Genomic DNA, 16,140 nt, shown 5'->3' with positions numbered 1-16,140 from the left:
CCCATCTTAGCACAATGTTGGCACCCTCTCCGGTGGGTTTCTTTGGTTTCCCCTCGCCCTCCAACTTTTTCATCATCAATCCCAGCCCCTCCTCTATCCCTCTCTTACTCATTGCCACCCTATACCTCGGGTTAGCAGGGTATTTCAAATATGGTTCCCAAAAACAAGATCAGTTTTTCCACACCAGTCCGGCCACCAAACGCGCCCTGCCATCATCTCCATTGGCCTCTCCGCTTCTTGCTGCCTTTCTTCGCGTCTCCATCAAACCCCCATGCGCCGGCACGTGGCTTGCTTGCTGAAGCCAAACTCCACTTTCCATCATCATTGCCGCTCTTAGCATTGAATATTGGATTAAATGCTAAAAAGATGAGAAAAAACCATACATCTTCTTTACACTTTCAAAATTGGGGAAAGCAATGGTAGCATTAAAAACATATTCTCTAATGTCCCATTATTGAAAAAAGGTTTAAAAAAATCGATAGTATTAGATAAAAGAATCAAACAATATTAAAATCATTCTTAAATATTGGAATAAATGTTAAGAAGATGAATGTTTTATTATTAAAACAAAGCAAAGAAAGATGATTTTTTATTATTATTATTGTCCTTTACACTTGTTATTCAAAATGTAAGAGTGTAAACCCAGAGCCGGTTCACAGTTATTGGGTAATAATTGAGAACTGGCTCCGGGGTCTCCAATTATTGAATTTCAATAGCCGGGTCCGGAACCGAGTACCCCGATTATCTGGACCGGGTAGTAATTTTTTAAAAAAATACTACAACTACATATCAGAGTTATTGAAAAATACTACAACTATATGTTATATATCTCACATATGTCTTATATATTTAATGTTAGTTTACTGTGTCAAACCCAACCTAAAACATAGGTATATATGTTAAGAATACTAAGAATGTGTGTGTATATATATATATATGGATGGTGTTAAAGCACAAGATCAATTCAATCCAAAGTCCATTACTCCAGCTCATAATAATCCTATCCTAGTTAATCACGACACTATCTCAGAAAGCAATCATTTAGTATAACCATGTAACAACACTCACGTAGGTTTAGTGTATCTAGTAGTCCTAGTTCATATCTGTAACATATTCCTAGTGTAACTCTAATATGTAGTTAATTGTAGTATAATTCCTATTTGTAATATGTATTTTTTTTTTAAGAAGAACTCAGATTTTGTGAAGAAGAAGAAGAAGTAGGCTGTAGGTGGCGACTAGCGAGAAGAGAAAATAAAAGTGGAAAATGAAAATAGGAAAGGGCAAAGGGATGTATGTTTAGGGTAGAGGGTAGGGGTAATTTTTTAATTTTTTTTTTAATATATTATAACCCAGAGTCGGTTACCCAGTTATAACCTGGTGCCTAGAAAACTAATACTAGGCTCTGGCTTCGGGTACCCAGTTATAACCGGGTACCAAACCGGTTTCCCAGTTTTTCAGTTATCCGGAGCCGGTTTCCCGACTGGCTATAACTGGTCCGGAATTACACCCCTATCAAAATGGGAAAAAAAAATTAAATGCTAAGAATATGAGGAGTCTCCAAGCATGTTATTCAATTACAAACTATTCTCTTTATAACTTTACATTTTTTTCCCCTCTCTATTTCTCTATTCAAATTGACAGTAATAACCAAAAAAAAAAAAAAAAAAGTTAATTATCAAAATGTACTCATCAATCAATTGCATTAATTTTTTTTATTTGATTTCACGAATTAGTTGTTTTTTATTAGAGTAAATTGAAATTTTATAAAGACTATGTTTAAAAAATATCGAAATTTCTAATTTTACACACAGTTATTATTTTGTTATAAAAGTATATCACATAGATTTGTAAACTCATTTTAAAATTTATACTAATTTATTTAGAACTAATTTATCTTTCCCTATGCAGGTTGAAAGTGATAGATAATCTTACCATACAAATTAAAGTGAATTCGAAAATAGTCCTTTGACAAATTAGGTTTTTTAATTCTATTTTTAAAATTTATTTTATTCTAGACATCTACCGGAAATTATGCATGTGGATATGAAAAACTTAAAAATAAAAAATAATTGTTAGGCCCCAAAATATGTCCCATCTATACCTTTCACTCACTAAAATTATCTCAAGAAAAATGATCATTGTACTCATTTTTCACAACAACCGCACAACAGCTGACGTGGAAAGGCTCTCTTCTTTTTTTTCGTTTTCTTTTTGCTTGAAAACCGGTTGGAAATGAAATGAATTTCATTTCCCCTCCAATGCAGCCCCCCCCCCCCCCCCTCTCTAAAATTTCTCCTTCGTACAATCCCCATCCCTCTCGGTGGTCAGCCTCATCCGTCTTCCGGCGTCCCTCTCCAGCAGATTTCCTCTCTCTCTCTCTCTCTCTCTCTCTCTCTATGCATCGTCCGTAGCTCACTCACCAGTAGTCCCTGTCCCTCTCGGCAGTCGGCCTCCTCCGTCGTCCGGCGTCCCTCTCTGGTAAATTTCCTCTCTCTCTCTCTCTCTCTCTCTCTCTCTCTCTCTGCATCGTCCGTAGCTCACTCGCCGATAGTCCCCGTCCCTCTCGGCGGTCGGCCTCCTCCGTCGTCTGGCGTCCCTCTCCGGCAAATTTCCTCTCTCTCTCTCTCTGTGCATCGTCCGTAGCTCACTCGCCGGTAGTCCCCGTCCCTCTCGGTGGTCGGCCTCCTCCAGCGTCCCTCTCTGGCTTAAAAAAAAAAAAAAGGTTCTCTCTCTCTCTCTGTGGCCGGATCTGTTGGTACAAAAAAAATGGTGAAATTTTTGGCTACTTCACACAGTGGAGGCAGCCAATGCCCGATTTTATTTTATTTTTTATTCCAGAAATTATTTTAGTAAGAAAATAAATTTCATGCCTATTTATGATTAGCTTTGATTACTATAGGGTTTATGATTAGCTTCTCTAGGTGTACCTTTTGAAAATTATAAATTTGAGAAGATTATTTTTCTTGATGATTTAAACAAAAGGTGTACACAGCTATATATACACAGCTTATGCGTGTGTATTTACAAGGCAATATCCCACAATTATGGGATTATATTTTACAAGAATAACTGAAGGCATATTGCCTTCTGTAGCTAGAATCCCTTGAGTAATGTAGTGCTTGATTCTCGTACAGCCTTGCCTCCTTGCTTTCCATTTACTGCACAATGACTTGCTAGACGCTTCCTTGCTTTCCATTTACTGCACATTGGCTTGCTGGACATGCCTTGCTAGGAAGGTCATTAATGACATCTTTCCTTGTGTGTTGTCCGAGCGTTTTCCTGGAATGAGTTGGGATCTTTACTGTGATTGAGTGATCTGCGGGTGAGTGATGTTTGGTACTGACATGAGCTTGGTTTGGCAACCTTACTGGATTCTGATTATTGTTCACGTGACGAGTGGTGGATAGCTTAACACCTTTTCTTGGTTAAGAACAAGTCAAAAACTTAGAATAAAAGTCAATTATTAAATCAACATTATTAAAAAAAAAAAAAATACTGTCACGTTATTCTAATTATGTAGCAGACGATTATGAACTTGGGAGTTCTAATTTATAAATTGAATGTACCTTTATGAACTTGGGTGTACCTTTATTGATTCATCAATTATCATTAGCCCATAAAAGTTTTTCTGCTCTATATATATATGCCAACATTACTTCCAGGGGCTAGCCAAAAAAAGATAGACATCTAAAAATACTCTATAGTTGTTGAAAAGTATATCCAACTTTAATTATGATGGCAAATGTTCATGCTCTTTTAGGTTGTTTTGCTTCTGTTTTGTTGAGGTTGTAGTATCATTTTTTTTTTTTTGAAACATGATTGTGAACTCAGAGTTTTTCATTGCTTGATTGTGAGATCACTATTAGCTTTTCATCTGCTGTGTTGTTTTGAGTGTATAGCTTAACAGTTTTGCCTCTGTTTTGTTGAGGTTGTAGTTTTGGTTGCTTGTTGGAACAGAGATTCCAATGTTTACTGGAGAGTTGTATTGACTTTGTTTGGTTAATTCATCCCAAAAAAATAAATAAATCTTCTGCTGGATCATTTTTGTCATGCTTGCTTTACAATATGTAGTCATGTTTGCTGCTCAATTGTTTCTTTTGTAGTTTTGTTTGGTTGTTTATCTAGAGACAATCTCTGGTTGTAAGGTGTTCTGCTTGGGGTTGTTTCCCTTTGTTTTTACAGTTGACTATTTTGTCAATTAACCATAGGAGGACGGTAATTATGCAAGTAGATTTCTATAATAAATTTGGCTATAATTGTCTAAATTAGAATCCCTCATTTTGAAGCAAGAGTAAGAGGGCCTCACTCTCACTATTCTTGTATTATATATTCATGTCTAGTCTTACTCTTTTTACAATTCTCTAATGTGTAATGGAATTTTATTGTTATTGGCATTAATTATTAACAAATTCTTACATTTTCTCATTCAATTAACTTATAGTACTTTTTAATATAGCACTTTCTTAAATGGACTCTTCAAGTTCACGATTGGATAACGAATGTGAATTTGACGATACTTTAACCCATCAAGATGACCATAAAAATGGTTAGTTTTTTCATTTTTGTTTGAGTTATAGTTTTGTTTTGACCCACTAAGATGGCTGTCTTTTTCTTCTTCTTTTTTTCTTTATTATTATTCTAGGTTTTTTTATAAACACACTTTGTATTCTTTTTTGGATAGATGTGGGTGCAAAATTTGAAGAACCGAAGGATTTAATGACGTTTATTTCAGATGAAGAGTTGAATGATGATGAAGAAAATGTGATACTATTTGTGGTGTTAAATGATGATGAGAAAGTTGAAGAACCGAAGGTATCAATGACATTTAGTTCAATAGAAAAAGTTTGCTCTTATTATAGGAGGTATGCTAAGCAAGCTGGTTTTGGTATAGCGCATAGAAGCTCGAGAAAAAAGAAGGGTATAAAAAGTTACGTAGTGCTTATATGTACTCGTGGAGGTCCAGAGCGAACTAGAACAAGTGATTTTGCGAAGCCAACTCTAGCAACTAATATAACAGGGTGTGGTGCTAGGATTTGTGCAAATTTATGTGATGATGGAACGTAGTTTTTGAGTAAAGTTGAGCTGACGCATAATCATTTGTTAAGCCGGGGCAAAGTGAGATTTTTTAGAAGCAATAAGAAAATAAATGATGCTGTGAAAAGAAGGCTTGAGCTAAATGATAGAGCATGAATACGTTTAAGTAAGAATTTCAATTCATTAATTGTTGAAAATGGGGGGTTTTAGAGTATTTCCTTTGGAGAGAGAGATTGCCAGAATTACATAAACAAGGCAAGAGAACTCCGTCTCGGTAAAGGAGGTGCTCAAGTACTTTGTGATTATTTCAGTAGAATGCAAAAGCATAATAGTGGCTTCTACTTTGTGATAGATATGGACGATGATTGTAGGATACGAAATATTTTTTGGGCTAATGCACGGAGTAGGGCAGCGTATGATTTTTTCGGAGATGTTATTACGTTTGACAAAAAGTATTTGACCAATAGATATGACATGTCATTTGCTCCTTTTGTAGGAGTGAATCATCATAGTCAATCTATACTTTTAGGGGCATGACTAATTTCAAGCGAGGATACAGACATATTTGTGTGGTTGTTTAAATCTTGGTTGGGGTGCATGAACGGCCAAGCCCCTAAAGCAATTATAACAGACCATGATAGAGTTATGAAAAATGCAATCGCTATTGTTTTTCTTGAAAGTCAACATAAATATTGTATGTGGCACATTATGAAAAAATTCCCTGAAAAGCTTGGATCACATGCTAATTTTGAAAGCATTAAGAGTGCCATAAACAATTGTTTGTATGACTCTCAAACATGTGAAGAATATGAGAAAAATTGGAAAGATCTACTGGAGAGTTATAATCTTCATGATAATGCATGGTTGCATGGGTTATATATGGAGAAGACATTTTGGGTGCCGACATACATGAAATATACGTTTTGGGCTGGAATGAATACTACACAGCGAAGTGAAAGTATGAATGCATTTTTTTATGGTTACGTGCACTCACAAACTACATTGAAAGAATTTATTGATGAATATGATGATGCTTTAAGGAGAATGGTCGAGAGTGAGACACGTGTTGATTTCGATTCTTTCAATCGCGCAATCCCATGTATAAACGCTTGTAGTTAGAGAAATAGTTTTAAGTTGTTTACACAAATGCAAAGTTCAAAGAAGTACATGAGCAGTTTGTGAAAATAATTTCTTGTAATAACTCTCTTCTCAAAAGTGAATGTGTGATTTCTACTTTTGAAGTTATTGAATATGTTGTCGTTGGAGACCATTTAATAAAAATGACATTTCTTGTTTACTTCAATGAAGATGAATTGGAAGTAAAGTGCACATGTGCATTGTTTGAAGTAAGAAGTATCTTATGCAGGCATTCACTTTCCGTGTTACGAACAAAGAAAGTGACAACTTTGCCACAAAGATATTTTCTTGACATATAGAGGAAGGATATTAAGCGAGAATACTCAAAGTTTAAAAGTAGTTATGATGTCATTGGTGATAATCCCAATGCCCAAATACATGACAGGTTGAGAAACAATTTTGAAGAATTACTATCACTCACATTAGTAAACACGAAGAAACGTTGCATGAAACTAATGAAAAGAATTGATCAGTTAAAGGATCAGACAAACCGAACCATGCCTCTCCAAGTGACTAGCGCAAAATCTGGCATTACAACCTCCATTTGTGCAAGTCATAGGTCTAAAGCTGCTACGGCAAACATGCTCGGCAAGCCCTTCTGCCGACATGAATTTCCTATCGCAGTGAAATGCATTCTTGAAGTCAACATTCTTGAGCAAAATATTTGCAATTGCTTCTCTCCCATCCAACAACCAAAACCCATTTATCTCCATCTCTTGAACAAAATCATCTATCTTTTCTTCCCTATTTTCACTCATTACCCATCCCGAAACCCGATCGAACAAGTTCCTCTTAGAACTAGCAAAGTCATCAACAAAATCAGAAACAACATCGTAGGGATGATCCGGACCAGCTTCCAAGATAACAAATTCAGAGAGAAAACTTTTGCTCCTCTGGGTAAGATATCCCACCATTTCTTTTCTCATATCAACGACTACAAAAGCTAGGGTATTGAAGATATCACCTGTGGTGTTGTCAACGCAAGCTGTAGCTAATCCTAGGAGGAACATTTGAGCTATCTTGTGGACTATTTCTGTATCAGATAAATCACATTTGAACGAAGGGCCTTCCTCTTTCCCATCTCCAATCCTCTCTGCTACAAGTTCTACATGAAGATCCATGCTCAAAGACGCCTGCATTGCATACAATTTCAACTAAAATGAGATCATTTTTTTTCAAATTAAAACCATTTCCGTATAGGAGAAGTGGGTTACCTGAATCACGAGTTTAAGGGGTCTTCAGCAAAGAGAGAAGAGAGGATTCATGTTCAGAAGAATGCACTCAGCACGCTTCTCCCAGGAACGACCTCGCGGAAGGGTTGATGTCTGTCTTTCGTAGCTGGTGATATAGCTTCGACTGGACTTTTGATTTGTTTAATAAATGTGCCTTAGGATTATTAAATGATACGTACTTATATAAATTTGGCTTGATTAGGGTAAATTTTATTTTTATTATTTTTTATAGTGTTGTTTTAATTTTGTAATTAGACCAATTTTTTTTTTAAAGGAACTTGTAATGATATTAATTATCTGACAACTAAAGTTCAGCATTTACAATTCCCACGAGACAAGAATTATAGGAGTCCACCCAAATCTTGATCAACCACTTTGAGCAAGCAAGTTTCGCAAGAAGGATAGGAGTCCATTTTCCCGAAGCATTGCTTGAACCACCTCATGTGCATCGCCCTCCATTTCTCCAAAGAAATGGAATTGAAACCCATAAAATGGCCAAATTTTGTAGCAAGCCTAGCACCAAAAGCCTCTACCGCGGTTGGGTCCATAACATACTTTTATGAATAACACATGGTCGCTTTTACACAACCCAACTCATCACGGGCAATAAGACCCACCCCCATAAAATTTTGATGCCGATCTAGTGCGGCATCTCAATTCACCTTAATCCGACCAAGCGAAGGTGCATACCACGAATCTGGATGATGTTTGGATTGCTGTATGGAACTTCCCGGCTCTTGGCTGTGTGCAATACGATAGTCCTTCAAAGCTTTACTTACGCCTTTTATCAAACAGGCTGGGGGCTCAATTTTTCCTTAAAAAACGTAACGGTTCCAACGAAGCCAAATATGATAAGCCACCATTGCCATGAACCCCAATTCATTAGAGGCGAACCTATCACTCAACAGCTCGAATGTAGTTAAAAAAATCGGCCACTGTATGGGTACATTCTTAAGTAAAGATGAATTATCTTTCTTGAAAGCACTAGAATCAGTTTTCCTTAAACTTTTTCTTAATTTAGGAAACTAAAAACCACTTTTTACTTCTTTATTTAAATGCACTCCACAATAGTTTCTCTTATCATTTTTTTATATCATTTAAAAATTCTTTAAATTAAATGTTATGGGAAAGAGAAATCACTTAAATATAGTTTCAAATAAATGATAAGGAATGAGAAAGGAAATATCAAGTTTTTTATATCAAAATAATATTAAGGGAACCACTTTTACTTTCCTAGATCTATGGTACAACTTTTAGTTCCATTTTTCTTTTTCTTTTTCCTTTTGTTTTCATTATTATTGTTATTATTATTATTATTATTATTATTATTATTTTGTCTTTCCCCATCTTAGCACAATGTTAGCACCCTCTCCGATGGATTTCTTTGGTTTCCCCTCGCCCTCCAACTTTTTATCGCCAATCTCAGCCTCCCCTCTATCCCTTTCCTGCACACTGCCACTCTCTACCTCGGATTAGCTAGGTATTTCAAACCTGGTTTCTAAAAACAAGATCAGCTTTCCCACACCAATCTGGCCACCAAACGCGCCTCGCCATCATCTCCATCAGCCTCTCCGCTTCTCATTGCCTTTCTTCTTGTCTCTATCAAATCCCCACGCGCCTGCACATAGCTTGCCTATTGAAGCCAAACTCCGCTTTCCATCATCATTGCCGTTTTAGCATTGAATATTGGATTAAATGCTAAGAAGATGAAAATAAACCATTCATCTCCTTTACACGTTCAAAATGGGGGAAAACAATAAGTAGCATTAAAAACATATTCTCTAACGTTCCATTATTGAAATAAGGTTTAAAAAAATCATAATATTAGATAAAAGAATCAAACAATATTAAAATTATTCTTAAATATTGAATTAAATTTTAAGAAGATGAATGTTTCATTATTATAACAAAGCAAAGAAATTGGATTTTTTTTTTTTTATTCTCCTTTACATTTCACGTCATTCATAATGGGAAAAAAATTAAATGCTTAGAATGTGGGAAGTCTCCAAGCATATTATTCAATTACAAACTATTCTCTTTATAGCTTTACATTTTTTTTTTTCCCTCTCTATTTCTCTATTCAAATTGACAGTAACAACAATAAAAAAAAAAAGTTAGGTACCAAAAACTCATCAATCAATTGCATTAATTTTTTTATTTGATTTCATGAATTATTTGATTTTGATTAGAGTAAACTGAAATTTTATAAAGACTATGTTTAAAAAATGACCGAAATTTCTAATTTTATACGTAGTTATCATTTTGTTATAAAAGTATATCACATAGATTTGTAAACTCATTTTAAAATTATACAAATTTATTTAGAACTAATTTGTATTTCCCTGTGCAGGTTGAAAGTGATAAATAACCCTCTCATAAAAATTAGGGTTAAATACACTTCTGGTCATTGAGTTTTGGAAACTTTATCTTTTAGTATCTGAGTTTCAATTCGCATCATAAATGGTATCTCCGTTTTGGGAAAAGATCAAATTAGTACCTTAGTCAAGTTTTCTGTCAAAAAACTAACGGCTCGCTAGGTGTCGACCCTTGAGAGTTGACATGTGTTTTAGTATAAAAAAAAATAAAAAATAAAAAATCTGTAAAAATTAATTAAATAATTAAACTTTAAAAAATTGAAAAAACAATAAAGAAAAATAAGAGGGGTCGCTAAGCCACCCTCTTGACTAGTCTGGGGAGGCTGAACCACCCCATGACAATAAAAAAAAAAAAATTGGTCAAGGGTTTTGGCCCTTAGGGGGTTGTCGAACCACCCCCGTGGCCCATGGGGGTGGTTCGACCACCCCGGATTAGCCACCCCCTTGGCCAAAATGGGGTGGCTGGCCACCCCTATTCTTTTTTTCTTTTTCTTTTTTCAATTTTTTTTAAGTTTTTAATATTTTAATTAATTTTTTATTTTTTAGTAAAACAAGTGTCAACCCTCAGAGGTTGACACTTGGCGGGCCGTTAGTTTTTTGATAGAAAACTTGACTGAGATATTAATTTGGTCTTTTTCCAAAACGAATGTACCACTAAAAAATAAAATTTTCAAAACTCATAGACCAGAAGTGTATGTAACCCTAAAAATTAAAGTGAATTCGAAAATAGGTCCTTTGACAAATCAGGTTTTTTTATTCTATTTTTAAAATTTATTTTATTCTAGTCATAATCTAATTTCTTTTATTTGTAAATATCTTTTATTATAGATATCTACCGGAAATTATGCACGCGGATATGAAAAACTTAAAAAAAAAAAAAGGTAATAGAAAAATAGAAAAATGAAAAAAATTAATTGAATTTAAAAAGATCTCTAAATATAAAAGTTGTTATTAACAATAAAAAATAAAAAATAAATATTAATATTTAATTAAAGAAATTGTCTTACTTAAATTTATCGTCTTGAGCCAAAAATATGTCAGGCCGGCCTGCATGCATGCATGATGACGATACGCAAGATATGCTACATGAAACATTACACCATGACAACATGCAACTGGAAAAATAAGTGAGAGGAGGTTGAGAAGCTCACCAAAGCATCTCATCTTCTTTCTGTTGGAGGTGGCCGGAATCTTCCAAGTTTCCTCAATTTATCTTCCTTCTCTCTCTTGGACCAATTCCATCTATCCCTTTCACTCGCTAAAATTATCTCAAACACTCTTAGCTTTGTGTGAACAAAAAAGCTTGGCAACCCCCTCTATTTATAGTGCTCTCAAGGCCAATGGGTAATCATTACTGATCATTGCCTGCTTAGGCAAGATTAACATTTGCTTGCACACTATTTGTTTACCCTTCTCTATTGTCTTGACCCTTCTCTATTGGTTGCATGGAGAATGGGAGGTGACAATATCTAAGAATATCCAATAATAGTACATGAATTTTTTATAAATTGGTTTAGAGGAAACTCGTACAAATTAGTATTTAAGAACAACACGTGTCTTTTAAGCTATTAAATAAGCGCGTGAAAAGCACATAGAATTAAAAAAAAAAACATGTGCTTCTTACATGCAATGGACACATGTTACTATTAGGATTTGATTTGTATGAAACATCTGCCCATATACTATTATCACAAATATATAAGAATATCCATTTTTCTTAAAAACCTTTAAGAAAATACTTCTTTATTCACAAGAATCCGAGTTGAGCCGATCGTCCTTGTGATCATTGGGCTCTCTAAACCTTAAATGACCTTTCAAAGCTGCTTACATTCACACTGATGCAGCCTGATTCAAAGGTTAGTGTCCTGAACAAATCCATTGGCCCAAAGGTTAGTATCCTTTCAAAGCCTGATTCAGCTCATTGACAGCTTTTATTGTCACAACATATTCAAAGCCCATTGAAAAATCGTGCCTCTAACCCTTTTGGAAAAAAATCGTAATTCTTAGATGCATAGTTCAGACGAGTAATGCAAGTGATAATTTATTTATTTATTTTTTAATTTTTTTAAATTGATGTAATTTTTAAAATTATTATTAAATTTTTGATAAATCACTATTAAATTTTGATTTAATTATAATTTTAAGATCCACATAAATTTTAAGAAAAGTCTTAATTTTATCCTTGAAATCTACGCAAGAAATTTTAATTTGACCTATGGAACTTCCAAAAATCATATCATCCTCTATAGGCATCCAAAAATCAAGAGAATAGGTTTGATTAAACCTTATAGGATTTCTGGTGGCCAAATCATTGCATCGTACCTTTTCCTCGAGTGGCTACAACACAAATTATTATATCTAGAACTCTTTCCAAATAGACCTATTTACTATAATATATAATATACTATTTATTAAATATTCTTCTTGAATAAGGTATAACATAGTAGCTCCAAGTTCTTCTCATAACTTTTTGAAGATTGTATCCTGAAATTGCAACAATTTGTTCCTTAGCCTCTTTACTAGTATTCTTACTAAAAAAATTGCATGTTTTCTCCTTATTGAGTTTCTGACTTAAGACCTTCTCATGTCCATGAACCTTTGAAATATGCACAATTCAAGAGAATTTGCTTTGCGAAATAATAAACTATCATCAGCGAAAAATTAAATGTTTAACCTGGGCCCTCTTTTAGTAATTGGTATACTTGGGAGTGGTCTAGTGCACTCTGCATGGTGAATAGATGAGCTCAAAACCTTTGCACAGAAGATAAAAAGATAAGAGGATAAATGATTCCATTGCCTTATTCTTATGGTAGGAATAACACTTCCTATTGGACGGCCAATAATAATAAAAGAATAGGAGGCGGCGCTTATACAAACCATAATCAACCTTATCCACCAATGAGGCTATGATCAAAACCCCACTCTATCATGTTATATACTTTACTCAAATCAAGTTTTAAGGCCATAAAAATATGCGTAGTATGCAATGGTTTATAAGCAGTCAAAACGTTATTAGTAATAAGCTTCCCAATAATGAATGCACTTTGATTTTGTGAAACGATGCGGGGTATGACTTTTAGGCTTTGTTTGGTAAAAGAGTGTGAGTTGAAAGTAGTAGTAAGAAGTGATAAATGTAATATAAAGTAAAATGAATTTGTATTGAAAAGTGAAGAGGGGGAGGAAGAATTTTCTCTTACTAGTCAAACAAACCCTTAATTTGTTTGCCAACACCTTAAAAATAATTTTATACAATACATTACATAAAATGATTTACCTAAATTTCAAACACTTTAGTAAGATGCTTAATGAAAATGCCTACTATTATGCAACACATAGACGTGAATAGAGAAATCCACTCCATTTTGTCCAATTCCATCTTAGGCTTTATTTATTTCTATGTAATTTTTTTTTTCTTTTTTTGTTGAAAAATTATATTTTTGATGAAATTATCTTTTAAAAAATAATTTCAGTTGAAAATATTTTTTGGTGTTTGACTCGTATGAAAATTAACTACGGCGGCAATGGTTGATAACAACAAAAAACGACTGGCAACTTTCGACAAACTTTGTCGACTTTTGGTCGGAATTTGGCAGTGGCAAGCAACCTCTCCCCTAACAAAGAATAAATTGTGAAAGAGAATGAGAAGCTCAAACTTAAAAAATAATTTACGATATTAAAAATTGAAAACTATTTTTTGAAAATTAAATAAGTTTTTATAGTCAAACTAAAAAATATTTTCGATTTAAACATTATTTTTGGTCGCATCAAACACAGAAAAATATGAAAAATATTTTATGCCAACAAAGAGAGCCTTTAATCTCAAAATCTAATAAAAAACTAAATGAAATCCCATCAAATCTCCATCATAATTATGTTTTTCATAAAAGTTTAGTAGCTCAAATTTTGGTATTACAACCTCAATAAAGTTTAATTTTCTTGTTTTAAACTAAGCTCCCATTTAAAATCAGTAAAAAATATTAAAACATAAGAGATACTTTTTCTACGTCTTTTCACAGTAATTCTATTTCGTTTTGTTTTATTATTTATTTTGAATAAAACAATAAACCAATAAAGAAAAAAAATAAAAAACATGGCTAGTTCGGTAATTATGCTCCTGTGGATGGAGAAACAGCCATCTTTCATTATAAACTAATGAATTCGACGCAAATTCAACACGAAATTAATAAATTAAGATTAAAAAATCTAATTTACTTAAGTAAATAGATTGAATTAAAGTTGACTATATAATCTTATTCTTATATCTTGATAGGCCGATACGATCTGAACTCCACACACAATATAAGGGTCAGGACAATTTTTTATATGATTTTCTAACTTAACATGAATCAAACATAAAATTATCAACATAACTCGTAAGGTTTAATTCATTTAATTAAATGAGATGTATTAAATTGGCCTATATATTTTTTATTTGAGAAATGATCCCTACTCTTTTCTTACAACAGCCCCACAACAAGCTGACGTGGCTAGTAATATTTTATTATTATTATTTTTTTATTTTGTTTTTTATTGTAAAAAAATAATAAAATATTACAAGCCACTTTAGCCTGTTGTTGGGCTGTTACAAGAAAATGAGTGTAGGCATCATTTCTCTTTTTATTTTTGTAACTTGATGCAAAATTATCTTCTTGGCTGAGACACTATAAAATCCTCCATTAGCTTCCCCTAGTTTAAACCCCCTGTGCTTCTTCCTCTTTTCCTTCCCCCCCCTCTCTCTCTCTCAAATCAAATTTATTGGTTTTCTTGCAATCAAACCAGGTCTATAACTCTCTCTCTCTAATCAAAGTTCTTGTTTTCTTGCAATCAAACCAGGTCTATTGAAAAAAAAAAAAGTTTCTCCAAATGTTTCGAAACCAAAAAAAAGAAAAATTAAAATGTGAAATCTAAATATAGAATTTGGTTGTCTCTATATGCAGAAGCTTCTGGGTGAGGATGCAAGGGTCTCCACAGAGCGGCGTGCCTGGAACGGGTCCGGGGAGCGATGGTTTGGCCCAGCTTCAGGCCACCATGCACGCCATCGAGCTCGCCTGCAGTTCTATGCAGGTCCCCCAGTCTCTTTCTCTCACACTCGTGTTCTCTGTTTGCCTGTTTGGTTACACGGAAAACGAGATGAAAGAAAGTGAAATAAAGAATACACACACACACACACACAAATAGACCGGAATATCTGATGTTATATTAATTTTTTTATTTGTTTATTTATGCTTTTGATTGTGGAATTACACATTCTCCTGGTGGGTCTTGAGCCCAAAACCAAATCGTCCAAACCGTTGAGGAAGTGCCATTGGAGCTAGAACTCTTTGGTCTTATGTTATATGAAGTTTTCTGCATCCATCTGTGTTGGTGATAAAAGAAAGTAGTTTTAACTTGATCCGTGTTTCAGTCGATTTGATTGGTATGCAATTTTACATTTAGAACTTGGAAGTGCTTTAGCCCTTATGCTGCTTTTGAAAATATCCATTTTGACTTGTATACTACCCCTCTAGATGCACACACATGGCACGTGTATACAGGGATATTATCTTTTTGAGGGTCTATACATGCATTTATGAACTAATAGTGAAACAGGCACATGAATAGATGCACACTCTAATACGTATTTGTTACCCCTTTTGCAGATGCATATCAATCCAGCAGCAGCTGAGGCAACAATATTGTCATTGTGCCAGTCTCCTCAACCATATCAGGCATGCCAATTTATTCTTGGTAAGTTGTTTGATATGTTCTGCAAAACACATTTCTTTTCCTACTAATTGCTTATTTAAATGGTTTGGACTGCTACTTATCAAAATATAGTAAATGGTTTGGACTACGACACTTTTAAGTTAACACTTTGGGGCATGTAGAGTTAAACATACACTGGAACATTTGCATTTGAGATGGGTTCTAGAAAAATGACTTTTAAATTTAGCTTATCTTAGTGCATAAATGCTTGAAACTGAACCAAAGGCCTCCCCACTTCCATCCCTTGAAAACAATGCTTGAACATACCATTTTTGTTGAAGCTTTAGCAAGTTGTGTATTTGCTAATTAGTTGGGTAGAATGAGAAGAGATTTGTTGGATCATCTGAAAGGATAAAAGCTAGACCAACACAAATGAGAAAAAAAAATGTTGATGACTATTCGTTAATATCATCTGTATTTGCATCAACCGCGAAGGAATTTCTTGGTGTGTATTGAGGATAATTATATTTATCAGGTTGTCATTAGTGAAAAGTCCAACTATGCTAATCTATTAAACCTAGAGGGGCAAAGCCAACAATTTTGCACAATTTGTAACAAGCTCCCAATTTATCTCATATTCTCAGTCAATCCATAAACCAAATTGCGAAATTCAATAA

The 16,140-nt window shown here is 34.1% G+C and overlaps 2 protein-coding genes across 8 annotated transcripts in view; one reads left to right on the top strand and one right to left on the bottom strand.

Moving 5' to 3' along the window:
* Positions 1-6,644: 6,644 nt before the first annotated feature.
* Positions 6,645-7,478, bottom strand: LOC133852595 (uncharacterized). The gene is made up of 2 exons (XM_062289366.1): positions 7,386-7,478; positions 6,645-7,304 (listed from the first exon to the last, which is right to left on the bottom strand). Exon 2 carries the CDS (start codon positions 7,290-7,292, stop codon positions 6,645-6,647), a length of 648 nt encoding a protein of 215 aa, XP_062145350.1. The 5' UTR covers positions 7,293-7,304; positions 7,386-7,478.
* Positions 7,479-14,482: 7,004 nt separating this feature from the next.
* LOC133851185 (uncharacterized) overlaps positions 14,483-16,140 on the top strand; it is a 79,662-nt gene continuing 78,004 nt past the window's right edge. For all 7 annotated transcript variants that reach the window (XR_009895762.1, XR_009895764.1, XR_009895763.1 and 4 more), the window contains exons 1-3: positions 14,483-14,557; positions 14,716-14,842; positions 15,418-15,505. Coding sequence is in view for 3 of the 7 variants with exons in the window: in XM_062287514.1 (XP_062143498.1) it covers positions 14,732-14,842; positions 15,418-15,505 (199 nt within the window). In the remaining 4 variants the exon portion in view is untranslated. The remainder of the gene's footprint in view (positions 14,558-14,715; positions 14,843-15,417; positions 15,506-16,140) is intronic.

The sequence above is a fragment of the Alnus glutinosa genome, chromosome 12, assembly GCF_958979055.1.
Source record: "Alnus glutinosa chromosome 12, dhAlnGlut1.1, whole genome shotgun sequence".
Taxonomy (NCBI): Eukaryota; Viridiplantae; Streptophyta; class Magnoliopsida; order Fagales; family Betulaceae; genus Alnus; species Alnus glutinosa.
This window is presented reverse-complemented; position numbering and strand designations above follow the sequence as displayed.